General features: G+C 39.8%; 2 protein-coding genes and 1 pseudogene across 2 annotated transcripts; 1 reads left to right on the top strand and 2 right to left on the bottom strand.

The window, feature by feature from the left end:
• The first annotated feature begins 2764 nt into the window (after window positions 1–2764).
• Window positions 2765–9417, top strand: LOC111325899 (uncharacterized). The gene is given in 12 exon segments (XM_088734373.1): window positions 2765–2780; window positions 3064–3108; window positions 3781–3902; window positions 4300–4384; window positions 5654–5734; window positions 6569–6655; window positions 6875–6953; window positions 7215–7251; window positions 7622–7684; window positions 7981–8016; window positions 8813–8885; window positions 9004–9417. Coding segments are annotated over 12 exon segments (849 nt in total). The 3' UTR covers window positions 9129–9417.
• A 4632-nt stretch (window positions 9418–14049) lies between these two features.
• LOC148722935 (uncharacterized) lies at window positions 14050–17710 on the bottom strand. The gene is made up of 5 exons (XM_088732985.1): window positions 17571–17710; window positions 16815–16875; window positions 16199–16240; window positions 14932–15417; window positions 14050–14276 (listed from the first exon to the last, which is right to left on the bottom strand). Exons 4-5 carry the CDS (start codon window positions 15203–15205, stop codon window positions 14089–14091), a joined length of 462 nt encoding a protein of 153 aa, XP_088589111.1. The 5' UTR covers window positions 15206–15417; window positions 16199–16240; window positions 16815–16875; window positions 17571–17710; the 3' UTR covers window positions 14050–14088.
• A 3446-nt stretch (window positions 17711–21156) lies between these two features.
• Window positions 21157–23026, bottom strand: LOC148722936 (uncharacterized; annotated as a pseudogene).
• Window positions 23027–23754: the final 728 nt, after the last annotated feature.

Raw genomic sequence — 23754 nt, forward strand, 5'->3', positions numbered from 1 at the left:
ATGTCCGTGTTTTGTTCGTTAAGGTGGTTGTGGAATGCGTCAATTTCGTCGTGTCGAACGGCGGTGAATGTGTCGTCAACGTAACGTAACCAAAGCGGTATCGTTTGTCGGCAAGTCGAAAGGGCGCGTTCCTCGATGTTCTGCATCACAATTTCTGCTATAACAACAGAAACTGGAGACCCCATGGCAGTGCCGTGTAACTGTTTGTAGTGTTTACCGTTGTACTGAAAGTAAGTAGACGTTAGGCAAATGTTTAGCAAGTCCATGATGTCGTCTGTCGGTAGCGGTAGTGGTTCGGTAGATTTTCGGATTGCAGTCTCAGTGCATTGTAATGCTAATTGAAGTGGAATACTTGTGAACAGTGATTTCACATCAAATGACACTAGTTTGTAGTCGTCAGGTATCTGAACAGTCTTGGTAGCGTTAATGAAGTCTTCAGTGGATTGTAGTTTATGTCTGGATTTGTCGGTTAGCGGTTGTAGTATTGTCGTCAGGTACTTGGATAGTTGGTATGTGGGAGAGCCACAGAAAGAAACAATAGGTCGCATCGGGAAACCAGGTTTGTGTAGTTTCGGCAAACCGTAGAGTTTCGGTGGCTGTGGTACCGAGCACCTCAGTCGATAGTACCGTTGGTTGTCAAAGGCGTTCGTTTTCTTGAGTGTCAGTAGTTTACTGTTGAGTTTACGTTGAAGGGCAGGAGTTGGGTCACGTTTGAGTTCTTCGTAGGTTCGTTTGTCGTTAACTAGTGCGTCCATTTTGTCGTGATAGTCAGTTTTGTCCATAACAACAGTAACTCGTCCTTTGTCGGCTGGTAGGATAACTATGTTCTCGTCGTTTCTCAGTCGTTTCTCAGTCGTTTCTCAGTCGTTTCAGTGCGCGTTGTTCGTCTTTAGTCAAGTTGCTGTCATGTAGTGACGTTGATTGTATAGTGGAGGCAATTCTGCTTCTGATGTTATCCTTGGTCGGCTCAGATAGTTCTCGTTGCCGAGACAGGGCCGCCTCAACACTAGATACAATAGCCTCAGTCGGTATGCGTTTAGGTGTTACTGAGCGTTTTAGTCCGTATGATAGTACCCGAGTTTCAGTCTTGTCTAAGGAACGAGAAGAAATGTTATTTACCCAGTTGTCGTCCGGTTTGCTTCGTCTCTCTTCTTTGTCTCGTAGCAGTCGTGTCAATTTTTGTTGATGTCCAGTGCGGGCGCGTTCAGTAGTCTTGTTGGCTCGTTTGTCGGCAATTGTCGTAACGGTGTCAAGTAGGTCAGTTGGTATCAGTTGTTTCAGTTGGTCGTGTAGTTGTCGTAATTTGTTTCTGTGGTGTTTGAGTCTTCTGTGGCAATCATTTATCCGCGCTTTGACCAGTCGTCTGCAGGTGGCTTTGACGATCTGGATGGCCTCCTGTGTGTTCAAAGGGGGCTTAAGTTTGAGCCCGGCCGGAAAAAGGCCGTGATCTTTACAGCGGTGATTGAACCAGAGTTGTTGTCGTATTCGCCTGACAGTGCTTGCGTAGGTGATGTAGTCATTCGCAAGTCTTTCGCTCTGTCGTCCAAGTGAACGTAATGCAGTAAATGACAGATTACTAGACGAGTCATCCTACAACCCTACATCACACAAAGCCACAACTATCACAACCCTAACACGACGCGCACAACTAGTATGTGACTCGACAGACAGCTTATCCGACGAGAACAAATACCTTCACCGTGTTTTTACGAAGAACAACTACAACAACGACTTCATCCGACGAAACACTCACCGACCCACTACCACTACCGAAACAAACGACACCGCAACCCCTACGACTACAGCAACCATACCGTACATAAAAGGTATGTCTGAAAACATCTCGCGCATCTTACTACCCTTCAATATCCGCGTCGCCCACAAACCCATCACCACACTACGTCAGTTACTAACCAACGTTAAAGACAAAGACGAACCGAGGAACAGACAGGGAACGATTTATAAGATCAATTGTTCCGACTGCCAAGCCTCCTACATCGGTGAGACTGGCAGAAACCTCACAACAAGACTGACTGAACACAGACGGGCGACGAGGAAAGGTGATGTCAGCAATCACATTGCTGAACACCATCGACTTACCAACCACAACATTGACTGGGACTCTGCGCAATGCCTAACCTACAGCACTGATTATTTTCAACGACTGACTCTGGAAAGCTGGTTTACTAACTTAGAACAGACTCCCCTAAACAGATGTCAACAACTACCCGCCCCATACAAACGACTCATTCACGACATAAACATCACAAACGACCGAAAAAGAACAACCTAGCTTTACCGACAGACCGAAACAGACCAATCACGAACGACTTACGTCACTTGAGTCTTACAGCCAATAACATCACGGCAAAACCAACCGATCATTTCACACGAACTGGAATAAGAACATTCTACTGACTACAATCACTCACTTGACTCTGATGATGACTTCCGCACAGGTTGTCGAAACGTCAGTCACTGCCACCGACAACAGTCCTTCTCAGGACTACACTCACCCGGACGATCAGACTACACCTTCACAGTCATGCTAAAGGTAATGACTAAATTCTATATCAGCCTAGATTTGTCTAAGTTATAAAAAATGAACACATCCCTCTTGCTGCCCTAAAATCTTCAACTCTCAGTGACAAACAAAGAAAGGCATGGGCAGCCAATCCATGCATGTTGGTTAAAATGACTTATCATTATGATAATACTTCCTGCAAATAACATTGTGTCAACAGATCATATTAAAGTATTAGCGATGGAGCCAGAAATAGGTAGGTGGGATATGCTTGGCATATACGTGTGTGTATAACTAACTTCAGCCACTGTTAATTTGTAGCATGTGAAGTATCTATTCAGCTGAAACTATAATTGCACTTCATAAAGTCTTTGCATCATTTGCATGCTTGCATGTAATTTAAATGGCTTCCTAATTTGTAAGTGCAAGATTATAATATTTTTTGTTGACATCAATATTAGGCTTGAAAATGGCCAAATAGGTAAACTTCGATTCAAAGTGGATGTAATTCATATAATTATACAAAAATTGTTTTTCAGTTGGGAATGTTGTGGAAGACTTTTCCACCATTAGATTTCCTGAAAGTGGGTATATATTTATTTTTTACGAAGGAAATTGATTTCAACCTACCTAACTGACTTTGTTTAACAAGGGTAGCACATAATAGCTAGTCTTTTTAGTAACAAACCTGTGGTGCTAGAGTTCCTGATCAAATTGGAATTTAGAAGTGAACACATACACATGGTGTTGGTAATAATTCAACTTAAGTTAAAAGGATTTCAAGCTGTGTTGGTCCTCACTTGCCTTTGTCTTTTTACCATAATCATTCATCATCTATGACAAATTATTGCTAGAAAATATTAAAGGGAAATTGATTTCAACCTTGATTGAAAGCATTTTAACTATAATTTCAGTTTGACCTACAATGTATAAATAATGAACTTAGTATCATGCTATTTTTCTTGCACACAATTTAGTCTTACCAAGAAAGATATGGATTTAATTAATGAACATAAAACACAAGATGATATTTTGTCACCATTTCATAAAATATCATTCATTACTCCTCAAATTATCTTGGGGACTATTGAAGATTATCCTCTGTATTTTGCTTATTATCATAAGGGTTACTTTTATTACCATTAATAATATTTGTTATTATTATTATTATTATTACATTTAATATTATAATCATAGCTGTCAAAGCATTTACTTTTGACATGGACTGTATTGTTCTTTAAGTTTGTGTTTTTTAGAAGAAAATGATAAAGATTATAAGGGCCATACAGAAGAGGTGGCCCTTATAATAAAAAAGGTGACATCTGTCACCAAAGGAAAGGTTGTGTTGCCACCTTTCATGACCCATTCTCTGAAAGAGGTACAGAAGTTCTTTCTTTGTTTTAATTACATAACAGTATTTCTTCAATTATTACACATTGAAATCTCCTTAATCCACAGACCACTTGCAATGGAGAGCAAAGCTAACTGAGCAGATGTAAATAACAAACGTAATAATGAACATTATTGCAATTTGCCTGACTGTCTTACCAGTTTAAAAAAAACTTTTCACCTGTTTTCCTGAAAACAAGGAAGAAACCTAATTCATATATGTCACAGACTTGTAATCAGTTTCAGTATTTGCACATCAGACTTCCGCAGTAATGGATACTCGAATGCATTCACTAATCCTCTATTATCGCTAGTTATATTATTTTGTACTAGACGATCAAACTGCCGCTGCATTATAATACATAATACAATTACTTGTCTAACAGATGTTGTGGCAAGGAAGAGAAGATGCAGCAGTGTGCCTCCTGGTACTATTCAGTCAGAATAATTCTGAAAAATCTGCTGATTTCCTTCTCAGGTAAGTAAGGATATTTTAAAATTTACATCACAAGTAGGTTGTGAATAATAAGAAATGGAAACTACACAACAACGTGCATATCTTACTCTAGCATTATGACAATAAACAATGAGCTTAGCACAAAAACAAAAGCAATCGTAATGCAGAAGCTGTGATATAATCAGTAACTCGCTCTATCAGTGAGAATGATTGAAAAGTGCCTTAATTGTTTAACCCTCAAGACTTACACATTATCTATACAATTAATGGGAGACATTGGTGAAATATTAAAAAAAAATTGATATAGTGAACATTGTCTTGTCCTTAATTCTTACAACCACTCTTGATTCACAAATTTTTGATCTTACAAGGAGAAATTTGATGCTAGTCACTCTTTGGGCCTAAAGGGTTAACTCTATACGCTGATTTCAATGTAAGGTGTGCTAGTTGTTTATCAAATGATAAACCTACAAGAAAAGAACAGAGTTTCTGCACATGTTGGGGGACATAGGGAATGGAGATTCAGCCATGGCTATAGTATTTTTTTTTACCTAAATCTGATTTTTACCTGCAAAAGCCACATAAAAAAGTCAGGCAAATCCCAACCAAAAAAGTTTTGACCTTAAACCCCAATTAAGAAGCTAGATGTAATCCCAAATGATCATTGTGAGTGTTACCTGTATGTGAATGTTTCATATCTGTTATTAGTAACACAGGCTAAAACCTTTTTGGAATGCCAAAAAAGAATCTGGAATGAACTAACTAGTACAAAATTAGCCAATGAGCTAAGTTTTAACTTGTTGCGTATGCTTAACACACTCGAAAAGTAAAAAGTGTCCACTCATCGATGCGTAATGTGACAGCTCATCAAAAACAAACTTATTCAGTACACAGATGTACTGAATGAGTTAGAAACTGTACTGAATGAGTTTGAATTTATACTTAAGAAGTTTGCAGAAAGCTGTTCAGTATTAAGGCCTGTTTAAAAGACTTTAACATTTACCTCAGCATAAACTGAACAATTTGTTGAACCTAATTTTTTCAACATTGTTGAAAACGTAAAAGATATTGAAAGCATGTTGAATCATTTGTATCGATGTTGAAACTTTCAACATCGATACAACTTTTCCTTTGTAAGGCCTCTGTAAGACCTTTGTACATTGTAAGGCATTATAAATAAACAATTATTCGCCTCAGATTCGGTGAATATTGTCGATTATTTGATGATATTCACCACGCCTTTGGCGAATAATTGTTAAATATGCATATTATATACATATATTTTTTCCGGGTGTTAAACAACGGTTGGCACCATAAAGTTTTAATTTAGGTTGCTGATACCCAGTCAAATGAAGTGTCTAAAGGTGAGTTAACTTATTGATAGTTTAAGTAAACATTTTCCATGCCTGCAATTTCGGAACTATACAAGTTGACATAAACAAGTTTAACCTCTATGTAATTCACCCATGAATATCACAAAACTGTGCTAAATGACTTATTGTGTGAATGCATGTTTCAACCTGTGTTTCTCCAAAAGTAACAGTTGAACTGCAAAAATAGTCATGAGGGAATCTTTCTTTCAATTGAAACGAAGGCCACATATTAAATTCCAGTAACTTTGTAGCCAACTCAAAATCTACCAAAGCCCAGCAGGAATTTCTTGTCTTGAGCCCTTCAGGAGAGCAGATCACCATCTACTTCAGTTCAGAAGATGATGTCATTGGGCAGTGACATTAAGATATTAGCCTTGTCTCCTTCGCCTCCACATGTTAAAACTGGTAGTGGAAATACCAAAGAACCCACACTGAACGAAAAGGGTAGGGAGCAATTCCCGGTGTTAAGATCTGCCCTTCCAAACACCAGGATCAGGTGGAGGGTGGGTGACTGGCTTACCATCTGTCACCAGAGCCTTTGTTGGTAAGAGAAACCCACATGCAAGGCCATGCTCTAAGGAAAATTGAATGGAGCCCAGTGCAATGAAAATATGAAATCTAGGCTGCCCAGCATATGCTTTGTATGAAAAAACAAAAATTCCTGAGTTCCCCAAGAGCAAAAGTAAGGCGCCAAGGGCCACCAGGCACTGCTAGACTACAGCCTTGCACGTGGCATTATGCATCTACAGGTGAAATGAGAATAAATGGTGATGAACCGATGCACATCTTAATCATAAATGTTTTATATATGTGATCATCTCCTAGTTAAAGCCAAATATGGAGTGGGAGAACAAACCACACTGCTTGTTGTGGTCCCATCCCAAATTCCACAGTGCTTGGAAATTGTAAATGGTAAGAAGTAAATCCTATAGCTTAATTGATATGTTTTGAGCAGTATTTGTTCTGAAATTGTTTCCAAATTAATTTTGTTGCAGCTGACAGCTATGGTAATCATGCTTGTTTGTCTTAACATAAATGGTTACATAAGTTTTAAGTATAGTATGTTAAATAAGTGTCAGGAGGTGCTATTGTTGTATGAAATACTTAAAAATTAAGTATATTTTTTTGTAGAAACGAACTTTGATGTACAAAAATTCAAGGATGCACTGGCCAATGCTTCAGAAAGGGTCACAAATATTGCCAAGGAAAGGTAATGTACATGCAATTGTGGAATGCTATCATTCGTCAATGCCTATCCCAAGGAGGAGATAAGGTTCAAACCAAAATCCCCTCGAATAGTCAGTAAAATAATATTAACTAGTGCAATATAACAATCATAAGATGCTGATTAGTAGCATGTCACCCATCAAGATATATGTCACCTTAATGGAAATCTACATCTGGCAAGATAAATCTGATGTTTGTGTTTAATTTATGTATTATTTTAACCTCTTCAAATGTTTTTTCCTAGAATGAAATTGCCAAGGGCCAAAGTAAGTGAAGAAAAGGTAATGATCACAAAATGAGAATAAATATTGCCCTAAGTGAGTTTCTTTCAATCCTTTAATGTAATGAGAAAGAGTCTGCTGAAATAGAGCCTATACCTGTTGTTAATCTTATCAGTTTATTAGTTCCAACTAATCAATCAACCCAATCACCAACGAACCATAACTTTTGAATTTTGGCAGTTAAATTTATAATGCCTTTGGACACATACAATGTTAGGGCTAGAATTTTTTTATGTACCTGGTATATTATTATTACTAAGCTCCGTATTGTCACTGAAAAGCCCCAATAGGGGATTTGGTGTGAAAAAAATTATTGATTTTGAATATTTTATAGACAAAACATTTGATATGTTGTTGTATTGCTCTGCAGTCCAACCAAGAGCCCCAAGCCAGTATCACTGCTGAGATTGAGATGAGGAGAAGTAATATTAAGGTGAATGCTTTATTCCAATGGAAAATTACCTTTGAGTGGGTTTGGTTAAAAATAATCAATACAATGGTGATATACAAACCCTTTTAGTTTAATCAAATTAATTTAGCCCTGTAGATGGAGATAGAAATGAATGGTTGCTTTAATAGACTGGAATGTGAGATTTTATGGCTGAAAGTGCAAAAGAGGAAACAAAGGAAAGCTTGGTATATGTATATGTAGTGCCATATTGAGATGTTTACTCAGAGATGTTGAATGTGTAAAGATTTATTTTTCATTTGCATTTTACCATCTTATAGGAGACAGACAAAGATCATGATCTAGAAGATGATGAGGTAAGCATAACAAATATTCATAAATAAATTACATTAGTCTGGATTGGATTGTTCCGGACCAGCCGGACTGGATTGGTTTGCACCGGCTAGACTGGATTGGTCTAGACTAGCTGGATTGGATTGGTCTGGACTGGCTGGAATGGATTGGTTTGGACTGGCTGGACTGGATTGGTCTGGACTGGCTGGATTGGATTGGTCTGGACTGGCTGGAATGGATTGGTCTGGACTGGCTGGACTGGATTAGTCTGGACTGGCTGGACTGGATTGGTCTGGACTAGCTGGACTGGCTGGACTGGATTGGTGTGGACTGGCTGGACTGGATTGGTCTGGACTGGCTGGACTGGATTGGTCTGGACTAGCTGGACTGGCTGGACTGGATTGGTGTGGGTTGGCTGGACTGGATTGGTCTGGACTGGCTGGACTGGATTGGTCTGGACTGGCTGGACTGGATTGGTCTGGACTGGCTGGATTGGTCTGGACTGGCTGGACTGGATTGGTCTGGACTGCCTGGACCGGATTGGTCAGGAGTGGATTGATCTGGACTGGCTGGACTGGATTGGTCTGGACTGGATTGGTCTGGACTGGCTGGACTGGTTTGACTAGGACGAGTTGGTTGGTGTTAATCTAAAGATTAATAAATGTTAATTTACTAAACATGTTTAATCAATCAAGATAAATTTAAATAAAACCAATTTACTCTAAGTCTGCTATGTATACCGTGGGAGTGTGACAAGGAGTAAAAGCACTTTGGTGTGTTTACGCTGCTGTCATACTTCCACAAGGTTTTTTTTTGTAGGTGACGTTTGGTCCAGCTCCAGCATCAACATACGATGCACTGGAAAAAACAGTGGAGGATGAAGGAGACGAAGGTAACATCTTGTCCCTCATACTAGCGCTGTGAACTAGATTCTTAGACTTCATAGCAAAATACTCCCCCTCTTGAGTACTCCCTCTTGGCTTAATACGTGTTGTTGTTCTTCAAAATAGGTCTTCCAAGGAAATGTAAGAACAACAAAAAGAAGAAAAAGAATAAGAAGAATAAAAGGAAGAGAGAACCAGAGCATGAACAAGAGGTTATTGAACCAGCAGAGAAGAAAACAAAGGTGGAATAAATGAAGCAAGAAATAGTTATATAACTGTATGAATGAATGGGTGTGCTAATGAAGTGAATGAAGGAATGAAGTGAATGATTGAGCGAGCAACTGTAGGAATAAAGAACTGAATGAACGAACGGAAGAATGGAAGGATGGATGAATAAATTTATGATTAAGTGAACAAACGAAATAACGAACAAATGAATGGATGAATAAAATAATGAATAATTGATTGGATCCAGTTGCTCTTTCTTGACGCCCATGTGTAAAATTCCTATCGAAAGGGAAGAATATTTGAAGTTGCTGACAAATAGCCTATTGAAGACAGCCATCGAAATTTATCTAGCGTAATTCTTGTACAGTCTAGTGAACCAGATTTCCAAGGTGCAGCCAATGTAACTATGAACAAAACAAATGTAAAACTGCACGAATCAAGAAAATATATCAGCAAGAATTTCACCTAGTAGCATCATCGCACATCCGGTATCACAGCCGTTCAATTCACGTAATCAGCATGAATTAATGAGGCATGGAAATTTGAAACGAGTTCCGTAAGTTCAACCTTCGAGAAAGCCGTCATAAAGAAAGAAAATTTCGAAGATTACGCCAAAGCAGGGGATATAGTGAATGTAGAAAAGCGTAGAGAGAAATTATTTTCCTCCTAGGAGATTGTTAAAAGGGCTAATTTCCAAACTTGGTCCAATGGATTATCGCTTATTCGGGAATAACTGCGAGTATTTTGTCGTTGGTGTTGTTATAACGATGCGATAAGCACACAAGCCAATTTTACGTTGGTGGTTTTCGGCACCAGTTTTGTTATTCTTTGGAAATTAGCCACCGAAGAGGAGAAAGTCTGAGAACTGCATCTGTGTTGAGAATCAATTTTTATTTGGTTAATCTCTTCAATAGCCCATATCCGAATTACCCTTGGCCTCATTTTCAAAGCGACTCCTGGTGCTTATCTTTTCATATGATAATAAGTTTTTATTCACATGCAATTAAACTCATTTTCTCAAGAATGATTGAGCACCAGATCTCGTTTAGAAAAAGAGGCCAAGAGTAATTCGGAAATGGGCTACTTTGGCGTTAACATTTGAATTATAGATTGCATCAGTTTGACTGTTTATTAAACAGATGTCAAAATTGCACGATCTAGAAAATACATTAACAAGAATTTCACCTCGTGGCAACATCGGACATCCTTTGGGGATTAATGCTCTTAGCCCATTTCTGGAAAAGTACCTTAAAACGATGTGGTTAGGCAAAAATCAGTGTCAGGCATGACTACGTGATCAAGCATAAGACCTCAGTAAGTGTTGGCAATGCTTTTACTTCGAACACGAGGTTATTAAAGAAGACACATGATGATAATAGCTCCTGTTAGTTTATTTTTCACCAGATGACATGACAGGCTCTGGAAACGAAGGAAGAGAGAAGAGAGGGGGTACGGTGTAAAAGTGTTTTGGGGATCCCCGAGGTTTGGGTATCTCCGTAGTTTTGTTTTGGGTCTCCCCAGTACCCAAACCAACAGTAGGGACTTTATGCAAACCACGACGGCTACGGCAACGAGAACGTGAAAAAACAATAGATCTAATTGGCAGGAAAATAGCCCAGCACGTGCGTTTTAAAACTTTGTACATTTCTTAGCCGTCCTTTGCAAAACAACAACGTGAAATCACCAAAATTTGCGTCGTCTGTGAAGGTAAACCGTAGCGGTAAGTTATTTTAATTTACATTTGGAACTCAGCGCTACTTTTATGCGTTATGTTGAGTTTGAGGTCTGGCGCCCTATGAGACGGTAAACACATCCAGCCATTTTCGAAATTCTAACTAAAAGTAGAAACTCATTTTTTAATCGACGTCCTCCGTGGCGTTGCCGTCCTGACTGCTTAAAGTCCCCAGTTTCTCCCCTTAGGGCATACCCAGAACGCTAAAAGTGAATTAAACAGGAGACTGGCGCAACTTTTTTCATGAAAAATAATATATTGATTTCATGTGACAAATGTAAGCTCTGTCCTTCCAGACACTCATCAGGAATTAAGCATAAACTAGAGTAAGTCCCGAATTCACATAGGGTAGGGCAAATTTAAACCATGCTGTGTGAATTTTTTGGAAAACAAGAATATTTTGCCCCTACATGTACTTTTGTTGGTGGGATATATCCCTCCATATGACGAATTCTATCATCTTTATCGGCTGACAATAAATGGCCCCCACATATCAGTATTCCAGTGTGAACACTGTTAGTGGCATCAAATGCAGGCAACAACCGCTTAAGGAACTGAATTAAGGGACCATTGCTGGGATTTTCATTGTCCATAAACAGAAAGCAATATATCTCTTTGTTATAGTGACTCAACTCGTCAAAATGTCAGTTACAAAGAGCAGTACTATCGACAAAGTCACAGACCCGTGCTTTTTCACCCTCGCACAAAACATATCAATTACGGCTCTTTATGAATGAAGACAAAAGCCGGCGTCGGTCGGTAACATTTTCGCAGACTGAAACGATGCCCACTGCACACAGAAGTATGGGTGGGAAAACGGCGGGAAAGCACTAAGATCACTTCAGCAATCATCACAGGCACAAAGTTTTACAAGTTAAAAGTTTCTTTAATTAACTGGCACAGTCGTTGAGAGTATAATAGGCTTAAACCTTACATAAACTTTTAAGAAGAACATCGACCTAAAATGTGATAAACTAATTGAAGCCAAAAGGAAGCGATTCATATCTGACGTAACACTAATTCAAACTGGAGTTCCTTTCAGTGTCGGTAGAACTATAAAATTGTTTTTGAGCTGTAAATGATGTACTTACAGATCTGCAGCTTTCGTCAGGAGGAGACATACATGGCATTCTCAAGTTATGGCAATAATATTTCATCTTCAAAGAGCCCAAAAAAAATTTCATATCCTCGAAAAAAAACCTCATGTTTGATATTTTTCTCGTAAATAAGTTACCGTTTTTGTACACAATAATAAATCCAATCTACTTTCTGACAGCTCCAATGAATAGTAAAATCAAACTAGATTCTGCTAGCTTGATTGCAAAGTCCTCTTTGCGAGGACAGCGGCTCTGTAGAGTCCACAATGACGTGTTACATTCTGATTTGTCGTCCGCCATTTTGAAGTGGAATAGTGGGAGTCAAACACTCATGGTACTAGACTCATACTGCGCATGTTCAGCTGATTCGCGCTTACGATGTGAAGCGTTACTTAAGTGGGAAGGTTACTGATGTATAAGGACCCATTTATTTCTAGACTGGTCGATAAAGGAAACAGTCAAACTGAAAAACAAATAGATTGCTTGTTCTAAATGTGAAATGACATTTGAGAGTTCAAGCCGTGACGAAATGTTACCTACAAATCGTAGGGCAATCCATACATCCCTATGTGTTCCTTCGAAGTCTTCGGTCGATCGTTACACAAATATTGAATTCGTCGCGTGCTGTTTAAATAAAAAGGGGGGTAACTGGTTTCCAGATTACCTGGGACAACATTCTAACGCAAGAAACGGGGTATTACACTAGGGATTATTTATATGAAGTACTCGAAAAAAACTATTGTTACACTAACCGCAAATCACCAGCGGTTTTTCGCCCTGTCGCTCAAATGAAATAATCCTCTAATATGGCGACCAACGGTCCGACCATAACTGAATGAAACGGTGGGCATGGAAGACGTAATAAAAGTATTATTTTGGGTCAAAAACTAGAAGGTCTTGAGTCTTGTCCCGTATGAAAAACTAGGAATGACGGGATACGTCACGCAACACAAAACGACTGGGAAGGCGTTACATTGGTCATCTCTGATATAAACAAATGGTGAGCGGAAGATTTATTGTATGAGCTTTAAATATTTTCCTTTCCATTCTTTTCCTTTTTTCAGCTGAGTCGAGCCAACAATATCCTTCAAAGCTGTATGGAACGTATCTTTCAAAGCGTAGTCGTTGCAATATTAAAGAAAGGTTTTAGCATTGACTGAATTTTCAAGTGTTTGCTGTTAGTTAATTAACACAGGATTGCCCCCTTTGTGGCTCAAATCAAGCCAAATGAAATATTTACCGTGAATTATTTACATAACATTGAAAAAGGCCACTTGATTGCATAATTTCTATGTGTCTACCAATATTAACGTTTTTTCAAGTCCCTTCTTACCAAGTTACCATCTTGAAGTAACTTAAGAGAGGCCATAAGTTCATCGTCTAAATCGTCTAAGGTTATTCGACGAAACGCACCTGCTATCCAAGTTAGCAATAATCATAAATTATCTCAGACAACATGCTAGGGCTGCTTTGTTACCTGTCCGCTGGCTCCCCAACCAAGGCTAGTTGATAAATTGTTGTTTTGTCTTCCTCTTACGTTGACAAAATGATGTTCTAGTATGCGCTTTAAGGCGATTAATCCGACACACTTCGATGATCGCTGTACATGTACCTGCTCCGTAACCAGTATACGTCTATCAGTTTGGAATTGAAAAATGCAAGCACCAGTCTCCTTTTTCGTTAAAGAAAGCTGCCTTGCGTTAAATAATCACACATAGAGACAAAAACTGGACATTTCTTTTTTTCGTCAAACTATTCGTGCTGTTGTAGTTATCATTGAAAGAAACACATGTTACATAGCTCAGATGGCTTTGATCAAGTACATACCTTCTTCATGAGTACACAAGATTGTTTCTTAAAATTTGCGATGTTCGAATTTCCTCGCAAACATTTTTTATTACTAGCCATTTCTTTGATAAAGCTTTGAATGGTTTTCTTGTCTTATGCATCCAGAAAATGTAAAAGTTTCTTCGTCAGTCCGCATAGCACCTGCCACCATTTTAGTGACCGCAACGCAAGGTATCATGGGGAAAAGCAAGGGAATTGACTAAAACGTGTTCATTGTTTCATTGCTTTCATAAAATATATCTAGCCATGTAAGTTTAACTTGTTTTTATTATTATTCTAGTTTTTATCGGCAGCTAGTTCATTTTCTTAGGCCTGTTTTCTTTGAAAGCACCAAGTCTTTCCATTTCGATTATAACACTTCACATTTGGCTCACTCATGAACATGTCGTCATAGCAGCAACCGGCGTCAAGGCACATTTTAGGTGTCACGAATGGAGCGACAAGACTGTCCGAGCACTTAACACGTTCGTCTGACTCGATTTCGCATGAGGATTCTGAAAAATAATTTAAAATAATAATAATGATAAAAAGCAAATCAAAACAAACAACAAAAAGCAGATTAGTATATGTGAATGAGGTTTAAGTTTACTTTTTTTTCCTTCTAACTTTAATTACAATGAGACCTTTTACGATTGCTTGCTTTAAGCTTTAAGGGACAAGGAAGGGGTGGGGGAGGGGAATGGTCAGACAATTTAGGTTGTGTCCCAGTAAAATGTGCCTGATTCCCCCTAAAGCTCTGAATGACTTTAATGTTCCCACTTTAATGTTCCCCCTTTATTGGCACCCAATCTTCTGTAATACCCTTTAATACGCTTTTAGCGACGGCTGATCCTCTCTATGTTCCTCCATGTAGTCTTTCAAAACTGCTCCCAGCACATCCCCCACCTTCCCCCCCCCCCCCAGGAGACTGGTTCCTTAGCTTGGAATCCACTACTTTAACGAAGAAGTGACTGGGAAGGTGCAATGATGGTTAATGGGATGGGAAGACTACATATTTCAAATGGAGCTCGTAAAGGTTATGGTCATTGTACTATAGTCGTTGCTAGTTTTTATATTTTTGTTTTTTATCGTTGTCGTTGATATGATATATATTTTTTTGTATCTTTTTTTAAAAAATTAGCCTGTAGAAACTATTGACTAGTGACGGACCTGGTTGTCTTCGTGGCATGACATTTTCCCGTGCATGTTGAGAATAGTGCATGGTTGCATGAAAGGCTGGGGCATAATGTGCTGTTACGTAAGTGCCATCGCCTGGCTTGATATTCAGCCCGCAGCCTAACTTTGTCACCCCTTTCCATACTACCGCCTGGAAATGTCCGACAGGACGGCCATTCCCTTGTCCAGTTTGATATCTGTAGCCGTTCTTGATTTCTGAATACCAAAATCTGACCGCCCCAGGTATGGCTCCTCCTATTCTGTCCATTCCTTCCCAACCCCATCCTTTTCACGAAATGCTTTCGGTATATTCGTGCGTCCATTTTGAATGGTGCATATGCCCCACTGCTGCCTGTTGATCAGACCATTTTTGAGCAGATTTCGCCAATTCAGGGTCACAACTTAGGGGAGGTGAATTATGTAGGGATCTGTAATAATTGTGCATTGTGAGGCAAAGAAGTTGGCAGTCCGGTCCACAAGCTGAAAAAACAAAAAAACAAAAACAAACAAAAACTGACTCGTATGCATGTACACATGTCGTTACCCCATTTTTCTAGGTAACAAATACATTCCATGCTGCTGTAATAGATTACAGATGACGTCAAAAGGGCACATGAGGTGCTGCCAAGCGCGTCGCTGATGTAAACAGACCCTTGACAACATAGAATCATTCTATTTACATGATCACTAAACTAGGCAAAATATTGCTAATATTGGCGTCATCTAAACGTCTATCCTCCAATAGATCAAAAGAACTAGAAGAACCAATCAAAACGCGTGTATAATTCAGGTTATTTATTTATTTAATCACTTTCACCAGAGTGTGGTGAGGGTCGCACAACAGAGCGAGGCTCCAAATTAAGTGCGCCCTATATCCCACCCATCCCACCCCAAGGGAGGACATCCATCACACAGTAATCTCGTGTGTGGGAAATTAACGTCTCCTACCCCAACCCTGTAGGAGACGGGACCTCCATTTATTCGTCCCTATCCGAGAAGACTAGAATATCTAACCATTTCTTGATGTTTTAGAAAGGTAGCAAATTCTTCTCAATTATTTTAAGACCTTGAGTGTTGGTCCGGCCGGGGCTCGAACCCTCGACCTCCGGCACAACAGTCCAGCGCTCTATCCATTGAGCTTACCGAGAGGCGGTAATGGTATAAAGTTTTTACTCGTTTGTTTGTTAATTAGACAATTCTATTTTTGTATTCTACTTTCTGAGCCAGATTCGGGAACAATTTCATTTCAAAGACATCTTACCCAGTCCTCTTCCACAGTCTCTGACATCTTACCAATCATTAGCTACAGGAAAAATAGAAAATAAATTAGGTCACTAGAGATGATAAAATAAGTTAGACCGTGCCACTTTCGTTTTGGTCTTTATTTGCCGTTCTTTCGAATCCTTGTCGTTATCATACGAAGGTTTTCTACTTATTTAGCTTAGGCTCATGCGAGAGTGAACAAAAATAGTCTTGAATAACAGAGGAAAGTGATTACCTTCAATTATTTTCCGAACACTTTGAAAAGTGAAACGCTATCAGGGGAGATCGAACGTGGTTCGCCTTGATACGATGAACACGTGAACAAACATGATACGCGGGTTCTGGGTGGCAGTATTATTTTCCTCACACAAGAAAAATGCGATACGCGCCAATTGATTGGCTCTCGGCTTCTTCAACCAGCTTGTGAATGTAAATGTATTTCGCGCCTTTTCAGCGCGTAAATCGCAGTATAAATAATATATTTATTTTCGATCAATCAAAGAGATTAGAAGTTTTGAGAGTTTCAGAATTTAGACAGATGAACGAACAAACAAACAAAGTAAACAAGAAAAAACATAAGAATAAACAAAGAATAAAAAAAATTGAATAAATACCTGTTATCACTTCAGATGCACAATACAGTACGTAAAAATATAAAATGGCTGTTTTCATCTTCTGGCGAGGCATTTTGTCATGAGGGATAAACCATAGCAAAGCAGGAAAAGAAAAAAAAAGAACTTTGACATGAGTGGTATTTCTATACTATGAAAAGTCATGCAATGCAAATGCTGACTCGCGGAGGGCTTAGCGAAAGTACTACAACTATATTTCGTTGATTATCGTTTGGAAAAGTTTTTTTTCTTAGACAATGCTGTAGATTGGTATTAATCATTAGATGAAATCTAAGGACAATCTCGTTTTTAAATCAAACATAGGATAAGATAGAAACATCGAGTCAAATTTAATTTAATTTTTCCTACGATCAAAGCCAAGAAACGAAAATAGTTTTTCAGTACTTTTGAAGTCTAAATGACGATAATCATTGGAAGTAAAAACGTGGGGAAAGCCTTTCTACAAAAAAAGAGAAAATATCTGTTTAAAAAACTATTCTCAGCCCACAATACCCGGTACTAACGCAGGACAGAGTGGGGGATGCTCTGAGCCGGCAATCTAGCTTCGAAGCAACTAGTTTTACCTAAGACGAAACATTGCTTGCTATGTTTCATGATCAAGTAAATTATTCCGGCCTCAGTTTGGTCATATTTTATAAAAGAAATCTTAAAGTTGCTTAATGACATCAAAAGCTGGGATTATTTAATTTCGAAAGGCTAAAAGTTACAAACAGCATGTAATCGATAAATGTCAGTTACCTCAAGTACACAATAGGAATATTTCGAAGCCTCTGTTCTTGAACCGCTATCAACTCAATCACAAATCGGAACAACTATTCAAGAACGACTGCCTCGTTAGTTTTCCTCTGACTAATGATGACTTCAACATTACAGTACAATTTGGCAATGTCAGTACTTGCTAGCTTGCTCATGTCACCTAGGTATCTCATTATTTTTGCTGGAGTCGAATTGAACCTGCATCTTTGTTTAGCGAACTTTTCCTTCGTTAAATATTAAGAACTGATAACGCAACTTCCTGTTATCGCGTAATCGAACTCGCTTACCGCATGGGTATCAATGCGGTTAACTGTTAATCGTAAAAGCCAGCACCCCACTGAGACCCTCTTGCCATGGTGATGCTTTACCGGGGGTCTCAATGAGATTCACCAATAGCCGTAGACCGGCCAAATGATGTAACAGTTAGGCATAACAATTGACATTTTAACTGTTAGTCAAATAAAAAGTAAACCTTTAGTGAGCTTAAAAATCAAACATACACTGTACATGGAAGAAGAAAGTACACGCAGCAGGTTGCATTTAACCTTCAAAGTGACTTTTAGCTCTTTATTGCTATTATTACTCTTCTTATTCGGTAATTGATGCTCTGAAAAACATGATATTTTAATCCAATACGATACTTATGCAGTGTCACGTCCATAGGGCTCTGTAATGATTCCCTTGCCTCTCACTGGCAGTTAACCGACGATCGATTTTCAGTGGACCCTCTTTGCACCCTGTCACGGTTCCCCCTCCGGTCTTCCCTAAAACCATCGAACATCCCCCCTCCTCCACAGCCGGTTAATAACGACCGTTCCCTGACTTGTCCTATTGATTTACGAATCATCACACAACTAGATGTTATAGTTGATCTGCTGCTCACTGTTGTGACCATAGCTGGATATTAAACAGCAGTCAATTTTTCGCGTGACCCACCCTAATACTCCGTTCCTCTCCGTTCCCCCTCAAAACCAAATGATTCGCCCCCTTCAAAAAGAAAAAGATGGCCTATTGATTTTTTAATCATCACGCATTTAGAGAGGGTGGGGGAGGGAGGTGGTTGAATTTTCGTTTTACTAGCTTTAGATAACAAACCTAGTCGTTTCATTATCATAAATTATTGCTTTTTCTTGTCGAGGGGGCTCTGACAACACCTCACGACCTTTTTTGATACACCTTTGCCCTTTTTTCATGAGAACTGAAAGAAAAAGTAAGAAGAAAGAGCTAAACTATCCTCGTACATACATCTTTTATTATTGTGTAGTCTGTTCCAGCGTTCACTCAATAAAACGAAGCGTGCGGTGTAATAGAGAACGAACAGTGAAAATGGTGTGCTCGCTCCCTGAAATTACGCCAAGGTTATGCAATTTGATCGCACAGATTTGATCTCAGCCCAATCAACAAGACCAGTACCACCATCCAAAAATCAGTGGAATCAGTCGCAGAGATTCTTCAAAACATCAGCTGAGGCAACAGGAAATGACAGTTTTTGGCTACGTAACGAGTTATGTGACGTCAAGCGTTACATAACTACTACAAACGTTTCCATTTTCTCTGAATTCCATATCATTCATATCAGTTCTCCTTCTCCTTCGGGAGTCGTAAACGTCCGCTTTTCTTAAGCTAGACGTTCTGACAAGGCTTGATATTAGCCAAACCGACCCATAGCGACCTTGGAACGCACTAGCGGGCTCGCCCGCGCGCCTGACACATTACAAATCTATAAATCTATAAACTCATCAAGGGTACCCTTTCCATTTTACAAGGAATTTATCACCGTTTTCTTTTGATAACCTTTTTAATTCTACATACATCCTGCGTCGTCTTTTGGAGCTCCTGTTCATAAAACGTGCCTTGAATAAGTAAGCAATAAAACATGGAATGACCGAAAACCACCCAAAACCACCTACAGCCACCTACAACCACCTACAACCACCTCAAAAATTTTAAAAACCACCTACAACCACCTCAAAAATTTTAAAAACCACCTACAACCACCTCAAAAACATCTACAGCCATTCGCAAACATGTAAGTACGAAAACATCGAACGATCTAGAACTATCTAAAACCACCTACAGCCACGTATTTTTATTTATAACTCATCCCAGAGAAGTTACCTATTCGCTGGCTACCCAAGGTTACTTGAGAATTCATTGTTTTGTCTTCATCTTAGAGTAAAAAAAGAGTGTTACTGTATTCGCTTTAGGGCGATAAATCCGACAAACTTCGTTGATTGCTGCACATGTACCTGCTCAGTAGCCCGTACGTCTATCGCTTTGGAATTAAATGATGCAAGCATCAGAAGAAGACGAAGGCTGCCTTGCATTGAATAATCACACATACAAGCAAAGTTCTATCTGCCTTTATTTTTCCTTTTTTTTTTATAAATCAAACCATTCGCTGTATCATTCTTATCAAAGCAGTTTCGTCTTTTGGAGCTCTTGTTCATAAAACGTGCCTTTAATACGAAAGCAATAAAACATGGAGCGACCTAAAGCCACCTACAGCCACCTACAATAACCAATAGTGCTATGCGGTCTTTCGCTGAGCTGTGCTGTTATGTCGTGCTATGCCATCCCTTTCCCTCCTAACCTATCCTATCCTATTCCATTCCATCTTACCCTTTCATAAACTTTCTGCCAGCCTTATCCTATCGCATCTTATGCTTTGTATTCTATTCTGTTCCATACTGATCTGCTATAATCTATCATGAGAAAGGGATCCTCGCGCTGCACTTATGATGATGTCTCACAAGACAATGGTTATCGAGTGGAGCATGAAAGCGATATTTCCATGGCGTAATATCATGTCTGTTTGTAAAGACTAGCTTTAGATGACCATAAAAATAAGAACAAAGACGAAGAAATGTTCCTCGCCTTTCTTAAGCAATGCAAGGAGAAGTGGTAGCACCCAAGCGCAGAAAAACTCAGAGTGAAGCGACCGTTGCAGGTGAAATGCTGGAGCGCGCAAGTGAATCGCCGTCGGCGGCAGATTCCCTTCGAAATGTCAGGGTGTCGATGTCCCCAAATGAGTCAGTTGGTTCGGCTTCCTTACCACATGGTTCGTTTCCTTTTCTTTTTTAATCTTCCGGATAGAACGATAATGTGTGCTCTTTTACCATCAGAACAATTCATTACATTACATTACATTACATTACAATATTGTAGCTTGGGACTACAGTTCGATACTAACAGTGACTGGGATAATGTATCACCAATATTGAAACGCTCGCTTAAACTTGTAAATCTCCGGTCGTGATTTATAGCGGATTTTTTTCCCAATTAGAAAACAATCGGAAACCATTTTTTTTCCAATGATGCGACAGTTGGCGTCGCATGCATGTTTCTATCCCTTCGTTTCCCAAAATGTAGCCTTGCGTAACTCCGAAGAAATGTACTGACCTGCATAAGAATGTTTTGAAAGGAGTAATTCTTCTAGAACTACAGGTTTCATTTCATAGTTGGTGGAATTATTCCTCCCTGGTTACTTCACATCTTTTACAAGATATTTGGGCTCCCATTTAAGATTATCAGAGACAATCAGAATCACTGGAAAGCCGAATAGACATCAGTTGTTTAGAATAAAAAAGGTAGACCAGATAGTTTCCCAGAATTTGAATGTCTTTGAAGTAAGCACCCTAGTCTCTGCCAGGCGATTCGGATGCCTGGCATGTTGGTACATCTGCAGAGATGATGCTTCTCTATTCACGCTTTCATTCTCTAAGAGAAATAAGTCAAGAAAGAGTAAGCAGAGCATCCAAAAGTGCCAAAGCAATTGTGCAGAATTAACAACAGCATAAGCTTTTTATCCAGTCAAGCATGGCAAGCTCCGTGTGCATTTTGTAAGTGTCATCTCCATTATGGATCTGCTTTGCATCATAAATGGCCATCACTGAATGGAGAGATTCAATCTAGTGTTTCCCTACACTCTAGAAGGTAACATATTTTGAGTGACTTATTTCTGAATATGAATTTTTTAAACTCTTTTTTGACTTTTCTGTAACATCACTAATTTGGAAGAGGCAAACTTTTTCATGCAAAGAAACATGAAAATACAGTAGCAAGTGCCAATGAATTACCCGCATGTAGTCAGATGCATGTGTATATGTTGAGGTGCCCATAATGGCTTTTCTATACGCAGCTACGGCGTCAGGTTTAGTTAAAACCTTTTGGCTCATTACATAGCCAGTCTGCTTGCACCGCGACTCTGCGTGGCGATTGATATGATTTCCCTGAGTAATAAATAGAAAGTTACAGAAATTCAAATTAATAAGTCAGTATTAATAATAGCAAGTATAATGCTTGTGGTTTTCCATTTTGATAGAAAATTGTGCAATTTGTTTAGAATTACCCAACTCAATGTTCTCACAACAACAACAAAAAATAATAGTAATTTTGATCTACATGACATCGCTCTTTTGAAGAGGTAACCTGAGAAAAACTCATTATACATTATGACTACATCTTATTTTCTCAATAAACAGTCATTAAAATTACCTGATAATGGTCAGCAAAAATCAGCAGGTTAGCCCGAAATATTTTTCTCTCGTGAACTGTTCTTCATGCAGAAGTACACATGAATCCTTGTACTTCTAACTGAGAAATATTCACAATATTCTATTGTATTCATCTTTAATCAGGAAGGAATTTTACATTAGCATAATAATCATTGAGAGAAAATATATTTTGATTATTCTCACAAAAAAGACTTCTTACCCTTGTCTGACAATTCAGAAAACCACTTTGAGCCCTCATCTCTCTATGGTCCAGAGGCGACTTTCTTTATTGCCTTGGTGAAGAGTTCTTCTCGATGTTTCAGCTTTATTTTCGAACAACGATGTAGAAGAGATTCTACAATAGAAAATACAAGCTAGAATTGCCAGAACAACAAGTATAACTGTAAATAACAGTAACGTACTTACAAATTAAGTAATGGTAGGCTTATTCGCCTACGAACTGTTCGCAAAGTAGATAAGAAAATAAAAATTAACTATAGGAAGGATGGCTGTTCGATTACAGATTTTCCCTCGTCTCCGGTACTCGGTCGGCGGTATACCAGTCAGCGGTCTAAATAGGGTCACTAACTCTTCATCCCTCACCCCAGTCCGTGAGACAATGGGTGATCAAGGATGAACGGACTTCGCCACCCAGGTGCCTGTTTCAGGCACGTATCGTTTCGGTGGGCGACATTCTCTTCGAGAGCAAAGGTCGGCGGGCCGGGGGACTTCTGTTATGGTCACTGTACTGTGCGTCTCGTCCGAATTTGGGCTCGCCGAGCTGCCAGGCGACGTGGCCACTGGCCTGGGCGGGCAGTTCCAGTTTCCTTAGTGTGTCGCGTAGCGGCTGCAGCAGGCGCCAACTGGGTAGCAGGCTGTACCGTGTCGGGGTCTGGTGAAGAGGGTTTTTGGGTGACCAAGGAGTCCTGGTGACCAATGCATGGTGTAGTGGGGGTCCCGATGCATGGTGTGGCGGGTGTGTATGCCCAAAGGAAACGACGATTTCGTAGGGAGACCCTTCCAGATCCATCCACTTTCACGGTATAGTGATCATGGCCCTTGGCTTCCAGTACGACTCCAGACCGGTCCCACTTGTTTGGGTTTGGCCCTTGCTGGTTCTGGAGAAAAACCCGCTCTCTTGTGCACAGAGGGCGAAGATGCTGTGTGTGCTCCCTGAGGGATTCTGTTGTCCTGGACATTCTGGCTCGGACGGCGTCCCCTTTTGCTGCCCATGCCTCGTGCTACAGCGGACGGATGTTGTGGTTCGGGAACTTCTCCAGTCTGTTTGTAAATCAGAGGGTGTCGCGCAGAGGACGACCAAACACGATTTCACCAAGTTACAGGTTGCAGTCCGGGTCCGGGGTGTTCTGTAGTTGGAGAATAGCACGTATAGAGCTGTCGTGGTTAAGGCTCCCAGATGGTGGAAGAAGTCGGCGAACACAGTCTCAAATGGTGTGGAAGGAGGAGGAGAGGGGATCGGTGGTGGTGATGGCTGTGAGGGCGTGTTTCTGTTGCAGTCGGCGTATCTGTTCCTGGTAGAACGGATTTCACGTGACATTGCCGGCCAGTAGACTACCTTGCGTACGTGCTGCTCCATGGTTGAACTACCCTGGTGGGCCACATGTAAGTGCTGCAGTGCTTTTGGGCGGAGTGTGGGCGCCACCACTACC

The sequence above is a fragment of the Stylophora pistillata genome, chromosome 9 (assembly GCF_964205215.1).
Source record: "Stylophora pistillata chromosome 9, jaStyPist1.2, whole genome shotgun sequence".
Lineage (NCBI taxonomy): Eukaryota > Metazoa > Cnidaria > Anthozoa > Scleractinia > Pocilloporidae > Stylophora > Stylophora pistillata.

Excerpts from the sequence above, each read along its gene's own strand:
- LOC148722935 (XM_088732985.1), bottom strand. The coding sequence starts at position 15,205 with ATGGACAGAATAGGAGGAGCCATACCTGGGGCGGTCAGATTTTGGTAT. Across the intron at positions 14,277-14,931 it reads CATGCCACGAAGACAACCAG|AATCCTCATGCGAAATCGAG; the intron begins GTCCGTCACTAG and ends ATTATTTTTCAG.